This window comes from Syngnathus scovelli, chromosome 17 (assembly GCF_024217435.2).
Source record: "Syngnathus scovelli strain Florida chromosome 17, RoL_Ssco_1.2, whole genome shotgun sequence".
Lineage (NCBI taxonomy): Eukaryota > Metazoa > Chordata > Actinopteri > Syngnathiformes > Syngnathidae > Syngnathus > Syngnathus scovelli.
Genome location: NC_090863.1, coordinates 6776546 through 6793106, shown reverse-complemented (window position 1 = coordinate 6793106; position 16561 = coordinate 6776546). Strand labels below are relative to the sequence as shown.

The 16561-nt window shown below is 45.3% G+C and overlaps 2 protein-coding genes across 3 annotated transcripts; one reads left to right on the top strand and one right to left on the bottom strand.

Moving 5' to 3' along the window:
• The first annotated feature begins 2320 nt into the window (after window positions 1-2320).
• pitrm1 (pitrilysin metallopeptidase 1) lies at window positions 2321-8620 on the top strand. The gene is made up of 26 exons (XM_049746658.2): window positions 2321-2550; window positions 3069-3189; window positions 3316-3422; window positions 3493-3644; window positions 3738-3852; window positions 3936-4032; window positions 4104-4264; window positions 4371-4497; window positions 4573-4661; window positions 4743-4871; window positions 4954-5067; window positions 5178-5274; window positions 5356-5490; window positions 5602-5740; window positions 5814-5930; window positions 6001-6130; window positions 6206-6326; window positions 6389-6631; window positions 6703-6803; window positions 6871-6991; window positions 7069-7119; window positions 7234-7346; window positions 7433-7558; window positions 7650-7795; window positions 7896-7998; window positions 8280-8620. Exons 1-26 carry the CDS (start codon window positions 2504-2506, stop codon window positions 8371-8373), a joined length of 3096 nt encoding a protein of 1031 aa, XP_049602615.1. The 5' UTR covers window positions 2321-2503; the 3' UTR covers window positions 8374-8620.
• A 459-nt stretch (window positions 8621-9079) lies between these two features.
• On the bottom strand, window positions 9080-14871 carry crema (cAMP responsive element modulator a). 2 transcript variants are annotated; one of them, XM_068653533.1, is made up of 6 exons: window positions 14738-14871; window positions 13932-14012; window positions 13223-13350; window positions 12596-12679; window positions 10494-10653; window positions 9080-10416 (listed from the first exon to the last, which is right to left on the bottom strand). In XM_068653533.1, exons 2-6 carry the CDS (start codon window positions 13967-13969, stop codon window positions 10272-10274), a joined length of 555 nt encoding a protein of 184 aa, XP_068509634.1. In that variant the 5' UTR covers window positions 13970-14012; window positions 14738-14871; the 3' UTR covers window positions 9080-10271. The 2 variants fall into 2 exon arrangements, with proteins under 2 accessions (XP_068509634.1, XP_049602663.1); XM_049746706.2 differs by lacking the exons at window positions 12596-12679; window positions 13223-13350; window positions 13932-14012; window positions 14738-14871 and adding an exon at window positions 11656-11939.
• Between the last annotated feature and the right edge of the window lie 1690 nt (window positions 14872-16561).

Genomic DNA, 16561 nt, shown 5'->3' with positions numbered 1-16561 from the left:
AAGAAACGCTCAAAGTAATTGTAAGAAGGCGGCCATTTAAATATGCAACGTGGTTGTTCAGATGGTCAGCTCGGTGGATTTGTTGGGTGCTTTGTGGATGAATCATATTTGCATTGATTTTGCGCAACCGTAATTGACTTTGTTGTGCACGCGTGTTGATGCAAAACAATAAAAGGAAAGAAGAAGGTGCCAGAACATCCCGCCTCCTCCTCCTCCGCCGCCTCAGCTTTGTAGAACGTGACACAGAAACATGCGGGCCGCATGAAATATGCAACAAGGTTACGGGCGAGACGCAGCAGGTGTGAAGGCGTCGCGACAAAAGCGCAATTTAGCCAAAGGGAAAGAAAAGACGCATGAGGATGCCACTCGACATTCTGCGCCACGTCTCCGTTTGGATGCCCTCTTATCCGTGTATGGACATGAAGCTTCATTTGCATAGAAGTCAGTGGGCACCATCAGTTTGTTTGCTTACCTTCACCAAAGACAAGTTGGTTAATCAAATCTGTCTGTGGGTTTGTTAGTTGCTCAGTCAATCAGTTATTCTGTCAGTCGGTCAGTAAATGGGGTCATTTTTGTTTGCTTTTCAATCAGCTGGTTGAGTAGGCAGTTTGTTAGTCCTCTAGTTACTGTCAGTGAGTTAATTCATCAGCTTTTGTTTTTATTCATGGTTGCGATGTGCGTTTGTGTGAACGTGTCATTCAGCAACACAAAAAAAAACTCGCAGGATGGAAATGAAAGTCCTCCAGGCTCTGAATGTAGACGCTCTCCAAATTACCGGGCAGTTTTCAGAGTAAACACACTTTGCCAGCACGCTTCGTTTAGCCCCCACGCCCTAATTGGCCCCACGGGTGAGTGAGGAAGGAGGGGTGAGGAGGCAGATGGGATCCAAATTTCCATCCACAATGCACACCTAATGAAAAGAATGTCTCAGAAAGAAAATTCCGGTGGCTCCGATGAGCTCATAGCAGCGCTGATAGCGATCTAAGCGCCTGCTGGGACTTCAAGCCTCCAAGCAAATGAATATTGAATACGATTAAGCTATTCATTAGACGCCTAATAAGACATTTTAGCGGGAAATATCTCCAAAGAGCAGTTGCACATTTCTCATTGCGATTTTTATCATTCTTGTTCTCAGGGCTGCAATTAGTTGGCACGATGCCACATGCTGACATCCACAAATATTGACGGGAACGACGCCGTCATGCCACAGCAGCCTGACTTTTTTACTACTGCGTTGTGGTTACATACCATGTGGCGTGCGTTGTGTCATTTGAGACATCATGTGACCTTTGACCTTCACATCATGGATCTGTTTGCCTTGTCTTGCTTTGTCCAACAATCTGTGTCTCGTCTCATTAACTCTGCTTGTATTCCTCGCTGCACTTTCATTGATTTGACCGTAAAATCTTTTGTTCAACTGGCGTTTTAAGTACCTCTGGCCTCCAGAAGCTGTTTTCCGTCAGGTCGGCCGCAGTCATCTGCAATATCTCGGTGTGAAAAATGCGCCGAGTGGTTTCGGTCGCGGCGACGGAGGTTGGGGGGGGGGACGTTACTCACCCTGTAAAAAAACAAAAACCCTAAGTCCTAAGGAGAGCAGGTTGGCAATTCGCTCACTGCTAAATGATTAATACCTACAGTACACATGTGTACCACAAGAGGGACTATTGAGGCCTCTTCCGAAGATGATTAAAATAATGCACATTACATATTCTTTGACAATGATCCTATACCTGCAGATACTGCATACAATGCTACTTGAATGCAATACTGTCTTGTAATACACTCCTCTTCATTTATCAACCCAGTACAAGCAGCATTGGAGTTTTACGATGTAAAATATAGATAAGCCTGTTTAATTTTGATGATTTGAACCTTGCAACTACATGCGTTACGTGGCAACGAGAAACTAAAGAAATTATTCAGAAAGAAGGACTCAAGAAGGGAATAAAATTGTTATACAGTGACATCTGCTGGAAAAATGGTAAAACTACATTTAAATAAACTCCAGCCAAACTATTTGTTTTATCACTCTATTAAATGTAAAATATTCACATTAACATATTATAATACTCATTGACGTTTTAATTACCCTTCCTCAAAAGGTATATCAGGAAAATATATTTTTTTAACCCATCCGTCTTGCTAAAGAGGCGTGTAGCTTTGGCCAATCACGTGTTGCCGCTCTTGATATTGACCAATCACAAATAGGGATGCTTTTGTGTCATTCACAAACGTCAAATAGCGGCACCGTAGATTTCTAAAAGTACTGGACGGGTGCGATATGCTAAATATCGAAGTTCCATGTGTTGTGAAATCAGCGTCGAGATGTTGCTTCCTCACTCCAGCATGGCCGCTCCGTTTAATAAGTCGCACGGCATGAGAGGGCACAGGATGCAGTGATGCAACTTGACCGACAGAATTATTTTGTGTCGTAATATTAGTGTATGTTGCTGCCAAAGCGGAGGACGTAGCAGTTTATGAACACAACCTACTTTAATTCGCCATGTTTCGCCAGACAAAGACGGTGCTCGCGAAACTTCAAAATGTTCGGTAAGTCAGCTAGCATAAGCATTGGCTACCTAGGCTACATGGTCGTATGTTGTGATGAACAGTGACATTTCTATTTAGACTATTTAGCTTGGTGGAATTGTGATCGAGGTTTTAAAATAATGATTGTTAGTTTGAACACACAATTGAAAAGTGGATATTTGTGGACATTTAGTAAGGCCTGTCATTTATCGTGGAGGTATAGTGTAATTACAGACAGTCCCCAAGGGAAACATTATATTATTATAATCGATGAATAGGTTTAAGTAAACGATTAGGGACATCGGGAAGAATAACTTATGCTTGAAGAGAAAACTGATATTTTATTTTATATTTTAAAGTCAGCACAAGATTGATTGAGTGAATTTAAGGACACTTTTTGTGAGAGTGAAAACTAGAACCATTATAGGTCACTACAGTTAGCTTCGGTGTAATGTGGAGCATATTTGAGGCCAGTGTGAAATATTCTTGTTTGTTTGGGAATATATAAAGTTTATCTTAACTTTTTCCCCTTAAACTAGTTTAAAGGGCTTGCATCTGTCATGGAGACGGAGGAGTACTGCAGCAGCAGCAGCAGCAGCAGGAGAGAAGGCTCATCAATACACAGCAGGCCAGCAAATTCATGGATTTACAGTTAAAGAGGTACGATGCGTCCTTTATTTGGTAAAATCATTCAATCGCTGAGGGAAAAAAAATTCCAACATGACATTTGCCTGCGAGGACAGGCATACACAACCAGAATAAAATGTCAGTGTCTTTTTGCTGCAGGTTGTGGCAGTCCCCGAGTTGTTCCTCACGGCCATCAAGTTGACTCACGACAGAACAGGAGCTCAGTACCTGCATGCTGCTAGGGATGATCCCAACAATCTATTCAGGTTGATAAAAAAAGACACTACCAAAAATATCACGTGTTGCCATGCTATGTTGGTCTTTCTGCATTTTCAGCGTGCAGTTTCGGACCACCCCCATGGATAGCACGGGGGTCCCTCACATCCTGGAGCACACGGTGCTGTGCGGGTCCCAAAAGTATCCGTGCAGAGACCCTTTTTTCAAAATGCTCAACAGGTCACTGTGTACCTTCATGAACGCCTTCACAGGTATATGCCGCCCTTCTGTTTTATTATTATTTTATTTTTATTTTAAGTTTATAAACCCAACTTTTAAAGTGACTGCTGTCTCCTTGCCCACAGCCAGCGACTACACCATGTATCCATTCTCCACGCAGAACGCAAAAGACTTCCAGAATCTTCTGTCGGTCTACCTGGACGCCGTGTTCTTCCCGTGCTTACGGGAGCAGGACTTCTGGTGAGCGTTTACGTCTCGTGGTGTTTTTTTTTTTTTTTTTTTTTGTATTCTCTCATGTGGCGTCATAAGCGACAACTTTCCAGGCAGGAGGGCTGGAGGCTGGAGAACGAAGACCCAGCCAATGCCAGCTCGCCTCTTGTCTTCAAAGGTGTGGTCTTCAATGAGATGAAAGGAGCCTTTGTGAGTCCATATCCCCTTTCCTAACCTGAAATGGAAACCACCGGAGTGAAGTTGGCCCTTTTTTTCTGCAGTCAGACAACGAGCGCCTATACGCTCAGCACCTCCAGAACAAACTTTATCCGGACCACACGTACTCTGTGGTATCCGGCGGAGAGCCACTGGCCATCCCTGACCTCACCTGGGAGCAGCTCAAGGATTTCCACGCCACGCACTACCACCCCAGCAATGCCAGGTGACACACGTTTTCCGCTCAGTTTTTTTTTGTCCCACATGACCTCCTAATTTGAGTCTCCAAACTTCTGTCCTGGGCTCTCCCGCTTCCGCGTCCACTGGTTCAGGTTCTTCACGTATGGCGACCTTCCACTGGAGCAACACCTAAAGCAGATTGAGCAGGAGGCGCTTTCCAAATTTGAACGTATCCAGACCAACACCCGCGTCCCGTCTCAGCCCCCCTGGGCCAGTCCGGTGAGCTCACCAAATAGTCTCGGGGATGCCGTATGTGAAGGATGAGATGGAAGGTCTGTTTCTCACGCCGTCCAGAGAGAAGAGCACGTGACGTGCAGTCCCGACGCAATGGCTCCCGACGCCGCGCGACAGAGCACGCTGTGTGTCAGCTACAAGCTGGGAGAGTACGACCACAAATCTTGCTTTTTGAAGTAAACGTCGTGCCCGTTACCGTGACATTGAGATGCGGCCGTTTTGCTCCACAGCATCACCGACACCTTCGAAGCCTTCACCCTCAGCCTGCTGTCTGCTCTGATGACGTCTGGTCCCAACGCTCCCTTCTACAAAGCTCTCATCGAACCCAAAATCGGAACGGACTTCTCCTCAGTGGTCGGGTGAGACGAGCACGAGGAGAGCAAAGTCTGGAAGTTCCAGTTTCCGTGCGGTGACACGGCGCTGTTGTTTTGGCCCGGGCAGATACGACGGCAGCACCAAGGAGGCGTCCTTCAGCATCGGCCTGCAGGGCATCGCCGAGTGTGACGCCGACAAAGTCAAGAACATCATCTGCCAAACCGTCGACCGCATCATCGAGTAAGTGGAAACGAGGGGGGGCATGCCCGTGGGAACTTTTTCGTCTTTTTCATCTCAGTGTCGGTGGAGAAGTCTTTTGTCGCCTGTCTGCTATTTCTGCCCCTCATCAGGAGCGGCTTTGAGGACGAGAGGATCGAGGCGCTCCTGCACAAGACGGAGATCCAAATAAAGCACCAGTCCAGCAACTTTGGCCTCTCTTTGGCCTCGGTGAGCATGCACCGACCAACCCCAATGCCTCCGAGGCGGCCGAGTTTGTTTTTGTTAACCTGGAGCTGCTTGCTGGTGCAGTATATCGCGTCTTCCTGGAACCACGACGGCGACCCAGTGGAGCTCCTACGGATCAACAATAGCATCCGCGAATTTCGACGAGCCCTGCAGGAGAACCCGCGTTTCCTCCAGGACAAAGTACAGCACTACTTGAAGGTTGGTGTGAGGGCAAGTGGGAACTTCAGGCAGGGTTGTCTTCAATGCCTTCAATGAAAATTCAAAGTCAATGCATTCTTTCAGCTCCTTGCATTTCTTTGTGTCATCCAGGAGAACAGCCACAGACTCACGCTCTCCATGAGTCCCGACGACTCCTACCTGGACAAGCAGGTCTCGGCCGAGGAGCGCAAACTCCAGGAGAAGATCGCTGCGCTGTCTGATAGCGACAAGAAGGACATTTATGAGAAAGGTGCTGACAATCGCTCACAAAAAGGATTCTTCTTCATCACGGCATTCGAGACGAAGTCCTCTTTGTTTGTCAGGTCTTCGGCTGCTGGCAGCTCAAAGCCAGACGCAGGACGCTTCATGCCTGCCCACGCTCAAAGTGTCGGACATCGCGCCCACCCTTGCCGCCACGCCTCTGCACATGACCAAAGCGGGTACGGCGCCGCGTGGAAGGCTCTTTGCATCGTGACCATCAAATTAAATGTTTTCTGTGCTGGTGCCCAGGCGATGTTCCGCTTCAGCTGTGTGAGCAGCCCACCAACGGCTTGGTGTATTTCCGGGCCATGTGCAGCCTCAACACGCTACCAGAGGACCTGAAGCTTTACGTGCCGCTCTTCTGCAGCGTCATCACCAAGTCAGTTGGCGTCACACCAGCCGCTCACTCAATTTAGCCACCATTTATTTGCCTTTCATTTTTGGGTGTGTTCAGGATGGGCTGTGGCTCTCTGGACTACCGGCAGCAAGCTCAGCAGATGGAGCTGAAGACGGGCGACATGTCCGTGTCCCCTCAGGTCATCCCCGACTGCGCCCACATGGACGTGTTTGAGCAGGTTGGCTCGACTCGCCCGACCCCAAATTAGGCCATTGCCGTCTCATCCCCACTGTCTGTCAGGGAGTCCTCCTGTCCTCCTCCTGCTTGGAGAGGAACCTCGCTGACATGTTGCAGCTGTGGGCGGACATCTTCAACAACCCTCGCTTTGACGACCCGGAGCGCTTGCGGGTGCTGGTGATGATGTCCGCGCAAGAGCTGGCCAATGGGATCTCCTACTCCGGCCACGTCTACGCCATGACGCGGGCCGGACACCTTCTGACGCCAGCCGGAGAACTCCTCGAAACCTTTGACGGGATGGACCAGGTAGCCCAATTGGAGATTGTTTCATTTGAAGCAGTGCCAGCAAAAAATTTTCTCCGTTCACTGATCCTCAGGTGAAGTTCATGAAGAGGATCGCCGAGATGTCGGACTTGACCCCGGTCCTCCGCATGCTGCCCAGGATCAAGAAGCACCTTCTCAACCCTGAAAATATGAGGTGCTGCTCATTGTCCGGCATTCATAGTCTGAGGTGGGTGGCAAACCTATTGCGGATGTCGCTACAGGTGTGCCGTCAACGCCACGCCCCAGGGGGCGTCCGAGTCAGTGCGCCACCTGGAGAACTTCATGACAGACGTGGCCGGCAAGAGGAAGCGCTTCAAAGCCGTGCGACCAAACGTCATCCAGGTAAGAGATTGAGTGGACCGCTTCGTGGGTGGAAAGAGCCTGAGGTCAGGCTAATGCTCTTTTTTTTTCTCCACTAGAGGCCGCTAGATGTCGACAACATCTCTGGAGCCTGCAAGACGCTTGTGGCTGTAGGTCTTTGTTTTCATTTGCTCATCCTTTTCTGACTTTTGGGAAAATTCAGCCCCAGAATTCCGGAGGCGTGTTTCCAGCAAATCCTTAATTGGCCTCACTTTCTTTTCAAGGATTCGAATTTCCAACCTTGTCACATGAAGACTTTCTTCCAGCTGCCATTTCCTGTCAACTTTGTCAGCGAGTCCATCCGCACTGTTCCCTACAGCCACAAAGACTATGCCAGGTTTTGTGGAGAATTTCTTTGACTATTCTGACTATGTTGGCATTATGTGGGGAATGACTTTGGAGCAACTTTCTTTCTGTCGCCAGCCTCTGCGTTTTGGCAAGGATGATGACGGCCAAGTTTCTCCACGGTGAGATCCGAGAGAAGGGTGGAGCCTACGGAGGTGGAGCCAAAATGGCTGGAGGCGGCCTCTTCTCGTTTTACTCTTACAGGTGCCGGGTTGATTCGTTCGCTTGAATGCTGCCTGTCAAATCTTAGACAAGTAAACCAATTTTAATTTTCCTTCTTTGCGGCGTTTCAAAGGGATCCAAACTCGGTCCAGACGTTGTCCGCCTTCGGCAAGGGTGTCGATTGGGCCAAGTCGGGCAAGTTCAGCCAGCAGGACATCGACGAAGCCAAACTGTCCATCTTCTCCGCCGTCGACTCGCCTGTGGCACCCTCCAACAAAGGTAACCGATGGCAACAGCCCCTTTTTGAAGCAACGGGAGGCGAGCTAAAGGCTGCCGAGCGAGTCGAGCACTTGACTTGATGTTTTTGTTTTGGATGCAGGGATGTCCGTATTCCTGAGCGGAATCACAGACGAAATGAGGCAGCGGCACCGCGAACGACTCTTTGACGTCACCCAGGGAAACCTACTGGACGTAGCTGAGAGGTTTGAGCCCAATCTTTACTTCTCAAACTTGCCATTCATTCATTTTGGCCTCCCAAAATAAACAAAACATTCAGCTCCTTTATTTTTTAAGAGTAGCAGTGCTTAACGAAAAAACTGATGTAATCGTAATATGAAATGCAAATAATTCAATCGAAATTCAATTCAAAGAAAAATAATTCAATCAAAAAAAATTCAATTGAAATAAAAATAAATAAAAATTCAAGTCCAAAAAAAAAAAAAAAAGTCACAGAATTTGATGGATTACGACATGTTTGCTGCAGGTACCTGAGCGTCGGCAGCAAGACGTACGGCGTTTCCATCTTGGGCCCAGAGAATGACGCCATCAAGAAAGATCCGTCCTGGGTGGTCAAATAAACCACAAAGTCACAAAGTATGCCAAACCATCCTGTACATATTGAAGTAACAACACAAAGGATAATGTTATTATGTTGGAGTAGAAAATTGCAAACCATCCCGGTGGCTGAAGTGACGTATTTTTTAAAAAGGATGTTTGTCGCTAGACAGCGAGGCTGAACGAAGTTGCAGAGGAAATACATTTGAGGTAATATTGATGTAACCAGACAAATAATGTTATCATGTTGGAATAAAAAATTGCAAACTAGCTCGGTGGAAAAGGGGAAGTGTTTCTGAAATGTCACTTAAAAGTAGGCATATATTTGGGAACCCCAACAGAAAATTTGCATCAATATGTAGTAGATTCTCCTTTTGCAGAAATAACAGCCTCTAAACGCTTCCAATGATTGAAGGTATTTTGACCATTGTTCTTTGCAAAACACCCTTTAGGGTCTGAGTGTCTCGGCCAATTGGTTGGAAAGTTTTGGTCAATGTAGAAAAGAGTGCAGTACCACATGTCCCCAGCAGAAGGTGTAGTTGCTGCATCATTCAGGTTAGTATTGTGTTTGGATTTTGGTATGTTAAAGGTAAATTTGGTTAAATTAAGACTTCACAAGACAGTGCATCGTGCAAAAGTATTTTCTGGTCGTAGCGGAAACCACTCGAGACAATCCCTTAATTGCGGCGTAATAGTTGCGTGCACAAACACACACTGAGGCAGTGCCGCTCTCTTAGCCACAAAACTTTATTCACGCCACAACAAAAACACAAAATGTACAAAAAGAACAATTGGGCCGCTTGTGTTTCTAGAAAAGTGTTAAATCATCTTTCAAAATAATGATCATTTGTTATGTGTGATAACTGATAATCGACAGTGGTTTTGGTTGTGCTTTGATAGACAAATAATTATTCTTGGTATGATTTCAAGCAACGATATGTAACAAATTAACATAAGAACGCCTGATCGTGTAACATGTAGAATAGCTTGACCATTCAACCATATTGACAATTTCTATTAATGATGGTGGAGCAGCCAGGACACAAACTGATTTGTTAGCTTTAGCATCAGTGCTATTGTAAAGAATTGCATATTGCCTGTCCACAAAGACCACAATAATCCCACTGATGTTACAAAAGAGATGAGCTTTGTTGGCATTTAACATTGTTAATCTATCATCATGTCTATCAATGATTGTGCTTTATTGGCGATTATTTGAGCTCATTTTGCCAAGAAATAATCCTTGTCTGTAGTCATTGACGTCACATGGAAAGAGTGAACCCCAAAAGGAAGAGCTTGAAAATCATCGGGATACTACACCGGCCTGGGCTATAACATTACTGTTGTCATGACAACTGCCTTAAGGTGATGTTTGAGGACAAGAGTGGTGGTTGTGGACACAAGTACACACATACATTTTTGTTAGAAAATAAACACGCTTTGTTAGCACTTTGTTAGCAATTTTAGCTTATCTTTCGCTTTTGAGAAATGGAATTGTCATTCCCATGGCCACCCAGAGCATCTTTAGCTACCGATAATGTCTGTCGCCTCATGTTCTTCGCGATGACGTTTGGACGAGACACACTTTTGTGTCGACATTTAATTACAATTTATCACTACTGGCATCTTCAGCGAAAATTGCAGGCCACAAAAATGATCGCCAATTCTTTCCTAAATGCTGTTTTACACGTCTTCAATTGTAGTCATACAAGCTACCGCAAAAACGGTGCATTGAGGGTGCCATTCCCGGGGAAGAGCTTTTCTTGCCAATCCTGGCTTTTTAATAGTCCGCAGCTGAACGGCGATCCCGGTAGGGGGGCGGGGGGGACATCGTAGAGGCTTGAGCAAGCGGACGCAGTCACAACAGTTTGTCGGGTTGCGGCGGAGGCGGGAAACCAAGGGGAGCAGCTTTGGCATACTCTTACTCTCCCTTGTGGCAGTAAATGTCCTTGAGCGCCTTCAGTTCCTCAATCAGTGTCTTATTTTGGTTCTCCAACACGGCCACGCGGTTTTCCAGACACTTGACGTACTCCTTCTTTTTCCGCCGGCATTCTCGCGCAGCCTCCCTGTGCAAAAGACAACAAATTGAAGGATGCACGATCTCGAATAGCTCAGGCCAGTGGCCAGTCAAGGCGCCGCCTACCTGTTCTTCATGAGCCGGACCTCTCTCTTGCGGGTGACTTCCTCAGTGTGGTGCGACAGCGGACCGTGCGTGGCTCCCGGTGCTGCCGCCAGTACGATGCTGTGGGCTAGGCCTGAGGTGGGCGAGCGCAACTGGCAGGCGGGGATGTCTCCCGTGGCAGCTGTGGTAGAAGATGCATGTCAGATTATCCCCTTCTGGGTATTGTCTTCTCACAAATCGTTGCTTGTAAGCTAATGCTAACTCCAAAGAGGACTATGGAACTTCCCCATTTACTAATCACTAAGGAACCTAGTCCCCGTTATATATCTCGTTTATTCTGTTTTTGTACTTGGGCAAAAGTAAGATCTTTGGTGCCATCTTGTGGCGTTGTAGGAATTATAGGCTTGATTGATGTTTTTTCATCGGCATTTCAAAATGAAAGTCTGCTTTGGTTTTTCTGTGCACTTAGTTGTTATATTTGCTTTATGATCTCATTCTGGACAGCAAAAGAGGAATTGAATAACTTCAACTGCTTTTGCTAAGTGCTAGCGAACGCAAATATTAATATTAAACCTGTGTTGTAATATTGTTGCTGTCCTTGTATCAACTTTGATACAATATGTCAGTAAAAAGACATTTCTATCATAAATCAAAATTCTAAAATGTCAACTTCGGAAGGATGAGTCAGCATCGGGTACACAGTGATAAAAGGGGGGCGTGCTGACGTCACTTCATGCGTCTTTCTCTACCCCCCCCCCTTCCCTTCTTTTGTTCCAGGAAGTTACGATGACGTCAAAGCAGCACTTTTCTTCTCCATCCCCTCCCCTCCCTCCACAACGTGTTGCTCACTCTCAGATGGACACTACTTTTTCGTCACAAAACACGACTAAGTGAGTGTGTGCGTGGAAATGTGTGCGTGTCCATGTATGTGCACACGCTCATAATTTGGTTTAAATCCACAATTAAGCGAAACAAACTTTCGCGACGGTATCCCGGTGGTGGAACGCACTTGTACAGGCGGCTCGTATGCGCATGCGCGAGCTAGAACCGGAAGACGACGACAACGAAGGCAAAGAAACCCCTTCAAAAAAAAAAAAGAAAAGAAAGCGAAATAAGTAAACGCACGAGAGACCAAAAGAATGGACAGACGAACTAGTGATAAAAACACAAAAGTTTTCCGCACCTGACTCGGTCTCATCTCCGGTAACAGCCATTGTTGTACCCCAGTGAGCCAGAACCGAACAAAAAAAAAGAGGAAAAATCCAAGCTGCTAAAGCGCCTTCGTTTCCTCCCTGGCCGGCTGAATTCGTAAGTACGCTCCGGCGCTCTCGCTTCCTTGACAGTCTCGCGTCGTCTCTGGCCGCTCGTCAACTTTCGGCCGGATTACAATTACCGACATTTGCGTCACGGTGACGTCACCGCGCCCGCTGAAGTCAGTGAAGACGCGCTCGCTAGTAGTCCCTCCCACTCCAGAGTAACGATGTCAAGGGAGAAGATGTTATTTTTAGAAGTAGTGACGCAACTACAGGGGAGCGAAAAACAAGAGGCCTTTCTTATTGGCTGCTTCTGGAGAGGTAGGCGGGGCCATCGGTCAAAGAATCATAAGGCTTGCGCCAAGTCCAGGAAGACGGGCGAATTTTACCCAACTTTTATTCACAAAAAAATATTTCTATTTTGTTTTTTCAGCCATCGTAGTGCAGTGCAGGTTAAACCCATGGTTTGAAACCCTAATTTAAAACCCTCACCCTGTCTTGAAACCATAATCCAACCACTTTAATTTGAAACATTAACTTTGCAAAAAAAAAGTAAAAAAATACCTATAAACTCATGATTTTGCCTTGAAACCCTAATTAGAAACCTTGATCTCTGCCTACCCTTTGTGATTTGAAACCCACACATCTGCTTGAAATCATACTTTGAACCCTACTTTGAAGCACTAACCCTGATTAGCACCCTATTCTAATCCTTAGCCCTAATTTGAAATACTAACAAAATTAACCCACTATTTAAGAGCAAAATTTTAAACCCAAACCACTGTTGAAACCCCAAACCCTGGTGTGGAATCCCTAACCTTAGAAGCCTACTTTCCAATCCTGACTGCAAACCTTACTTTGAAACCATACCTTGTATGATCATCTGTCCTGTTTGGATGTAGAACTGGTGGGCGCCGCCTGGTGAGGCAGCGGCAGCGCTCTGCGAGATGCCGGCTGTGGAAATAGAACCTCAAAATTATTAGCTACCAGGATGTCATGACCTCAATTGTGACTAGCTTGTAAGCATTTTGATAGCGTGTGTGTGTGTTTAAGCCGTAAAAAAAAAAACGTTTGTAAGATAGTTGAGTGGGGTGTGCGGGCGGCAAATTGTTCAGTCACATGCGAGAGCGTCTCTATAGAGCAGCGGAGTCAAACTTATTTTTGTCACCGGCTACTCTGTAGATACGGTTTCCCTCAGACGGCCATTATGAATGTTTAATCGTAGCATCATATTGTCGCATTTTACACAAACATAAGATAGATTACTAGCTTCCAAATCAGAAAGCAGTTTTTTAAATTATTTTTCAAGTTACTCTTAAAAAAATGTTAAAAAAATGTTCTATATTACACAAGACAAATTTTGGAACAGATTTTAGCAAGGATCATTTAAGTTGACAATTTTGTTTTCAGGGGCCACATAACGTGATCTGGTTGACTTTTAACATCCATTCTATTGACTGTTACAGTTGTGTGGTTGCAGTAAGCGTCTTCGCTCACCATATTGACCCAATCTCGCCTGGCAGCTTGTGGGCGTCGAAGAAGTCGGGTCACACTCGTCCTCGCTCACGTCCTCGTCTATTTCGGAAGCCTCTTGCGAGTGCAAGGATAGCTCATTGAGGATTTCCCTGCAAGGGGGTACAAAGCGCAAACCGTGAGGTTCCACGCAAACGCCCCTTAGCGTGTGCAGTTAGCGCATTAGATTGTTGACTTGCCGGTCAGCGGGCTGCACGGAAGTCGTATCCCGTCTCCTGGGCGAGTTGCCATCGGACTCGTTGCCTTCCCGCTTGCCCGACGCCTGAACGTGACCATGACGCGACAAGTCTGGTTTGAAACCCTACCCCCACTTGAAACCCCAACTTTTGTTTGCAACCACAACCGAGGTTTGTAAGCCGAGCCCCTGCTTGAAACCCTAAGTTTGAAAATCAGATCTTTGTTTGCAACCCTACCCCAGGCTTGAAAACCATCTTCGAAAGCTTTGTATGAAACCCTAACAATGGTTTGAAACCCTACCTCTAGCTTGAAACACTTGTTTGCTATCTCTGGAGCCCTGCGCAGTGTTGTCAGTGTGGTTTGTGGCACATGTTATGCGAGGCGGCCCCCCATCTTGCCCACAGAGAGCATCCAGCTCACATGAGCACACCTCAAAATCAAGATCAAAATTCACGCCGTATTAAGTCCAAAGCCAAAAAAGTGGTACGGCATTTACTTTTGAAGGAGACGTTCCGTCCAGGTGCTCTTCTTCATCTGCCGTCGAGTCGTTGGCACTGTCGTCCATCATCCCTTGCCTCTGATCAGAGGGAAAACAAAACAAAACTCATTTTGAACAAGGTTTCAATAGAGGGAAACAGATTCAAACTCGTCTTGGAATTTCACACTGGAGACAAAAATTTAAAAACATTCACATTGTTTGGTAGTGATTGCAGATTGATTCATTTTCAAACAAAAACATTATTTAAAAAAATACCGTTTATAGATATTTTTTACAAACCCAAATAACATTTTCCGCAAAAAAAATGGAAAGATCCAAATTGGGGGGAAATTTTCAGCAAACAAGCCAATTTGTGGCGCTGTACTGCAGATATGCATGGCTTGAAGGATGATGACTGTTAACTTTGACACAGTAAGTGACAACCGTTTAACACTGATGAGGATGCAACTGGTGAGTAACAAACACTTTTGGTCAATTGAAAGACAAAAAACAGAGTACTACGAGTCAAACAATTCATTTCAGCACCTAGCCCTGTCTTGAAACCCTACCCTGATTTGAAATCAAAACTCAAATTCGAAACCGTAACCAAACAAATGTTTACGTTCTGGTGCAAAGTTTTGGGGTCTTTTATTTTGAAGACGCCTTTTCTGGCATGGCTGCGTTGACGTCACGGCGTTTAACTTGACATAAATTTGCACTCTCTGCCGACTCATCACCGACAGTGTTCAAATGTAACTCGAGTGGACTTTTCACGTGAAATGTTATGATTTTCTGATTAGTCAACGAATTGATTTATGACTTACCCAAACTTTGACGCCGTGCTCGTCGTCACTGGTGACGAATGGGACCTCGCTCGCGTCGATCCACGTCAGTGACGACAAGTCGTATGACGACGATCAGGAGAGGCTCTTTGAGACAAAGAGTGCTTGTTGATTAGAAAGGAGCGAGAGTAACACCGCCGCTACTTCCGGGTTCGCCATTCAAAGCCAAAATCGGGCTTTAAAGTCAACAAGTCTCTGGCGACTAGTCAGCAATACACGTTAAGCCTCTTTGAATGAAAATCTCATTGAAATTTGGCTCGAAACCTTACTTTGAGCCATATACCTGGCTTGATACCCTACTTTGGTTCGTGTAGTGTGTGGTCAACAGAGTTACAACTGCCCGAAGATGCTAATAACAGTGACACTGATCATTTGTTTACTGTCACACATTGTACTCAGGAATGTCACACACTACAGCTCCCAAACTCTGACTTGAAATACACTGTCTTGAAAACTACTTTTAAACGCTGTTTTACAACCCTAATTGGAAACCTAACCTCTGGCTTGAAATTCAACTTTGAAACCCTGGCTTGAAAGCCAAAGCTTGACTTCAAATAAAATCCTACTTTGAAACCATGGTGAGAAACTTGTAAAACCCAACTGTGGTAAGAAACTACCAACCACCAAACCACCAACCTTGGCTTGAAACCCTACTTTTGAACTGCGTCTTAAAACCCTAATTAGATCCGTGAATGCTGGCTCCAAGCCTAACATTGTCTTGAAACCCTACGTAACCTGTAACACTAACTCTGGCTTGAAACCTTAATGTAAAATCCCAACCTTGCCTTGAAAACTTACTTTGACACCTTAAAGTTGGCTTTTACTCTGTTTTAAAACCCAAATAATAAACCTAAACCCTGGTTCGAAGTCTTAACTGTGGCAAGAACCCCTCTAACCTTGGCTTGAAATCTTACATTGAAACCCCAAACTTTGTTTGATCGCTTAATTTGACTACCTAATCCTGGTTATCTGGGGATATCAAGAGAATTCATCGTTAATTGCGGTAATACACATTTCGCAGGAAAAAAAACACTTTGTAATTTTACAACGAATCAAGCGGGAGTCCCATTTTAGGCGGTGAGCCGTAAGACGCGTTACTCAACTAACACGCCAGAGACAGTTGCTGCCATCCACCTCTAGAGGGCGCAACTGGTTAGTTTATTTGAGTACAGTTAAATCACCAATTACTGTACTTGCATGCATACGCACGTAAGTCCTCAAACTACCATAACGTTTTTCAGGATTTCACAACAATCATTTAGAAGACTTTGCAGGATTTATTTGAATAACGAGGCCAAATGTGAAATGTAAAAATGTTCCTGCAAAAATTGGAAGAAAACATTTATTCCGCATTCTCTTTGCACCATTTGATTGGAGTTCACATTTGTTAGCTTTTTATCTTTGATGCAATGAAATAAAAAATCATCCTAATTTTAACAAATTTATATGTCATTGTGTTGGGACAATAGGTTTAAAAGCACAAAGCGTTCAGGCTCATGGTCTTTGTTTTAAATCAAAGACTGCAGGTGTTCTCAACATTCAAGACTCCAATTACCGCATGATCAACACTTTAAATGGCTTGACGACTCTTGCATCATTTGTATAATTGTTGGATATTAGTAGTACGGCATTGTGTCGTGACTTATAATGATAATTAGCGTAATTACCGCACTTATTGTGTCATGTCGTAAACGTGTATTTTGTTATAGAGGAGTAGCATAATGTTTTGTGTTGGTTTTTAAACACGATTGATACAGAGCATGCAACATTGACCAAAGTGGTGAACTACGACATGAAATTCAAATA

Excerpts from the sequence above, each read along its gene's own strand:
- pitrm1 (XM_049746658.2), top strand. The coding sequence starts at position 2,504 with ATGTTTCGCCAGACAAAGACGGTGCTCGCGAAACTTCAAAATGTTCG. Across the intron at positions 4,265-4,370 it reads TACCACCCCAGCAATGCCAG|GTTCTTCACGTATGGCGACC; the intron begins GTGACACACGTT and ends CCACTGGTTCAG. Across the intron at positions 6,327-6,388 it reads ACATGGACGTGTTTGAGCAG|GGAGTCCTCCTGTCCTCCTC; the intron begins GTTGGCTCGACT and ends ACTGTCTGTCAG.
- crema (XM_068653533.1), bottom strand. The coding sequence starts at position 13,969 with ATGAAGAAGAGCACCTGGACGGAACGTCTCCTTCAAAA. Across the intron at positions 10,654-12,595 it reads AGGACAGATGATCATACAAG|CTGCCACGGGAGACATCCCC; the intron begins GTATGGTTTCAA and ends CTTCTACCACAG. Across the intron at positions 10,417-10,493 it reads GTCCGGCTCATGAAGAACAG|GGAGGCTGCGCGAGAATGCC; the intron begins GTAGGCGGCGCC and ends TCTTTTGCACAG.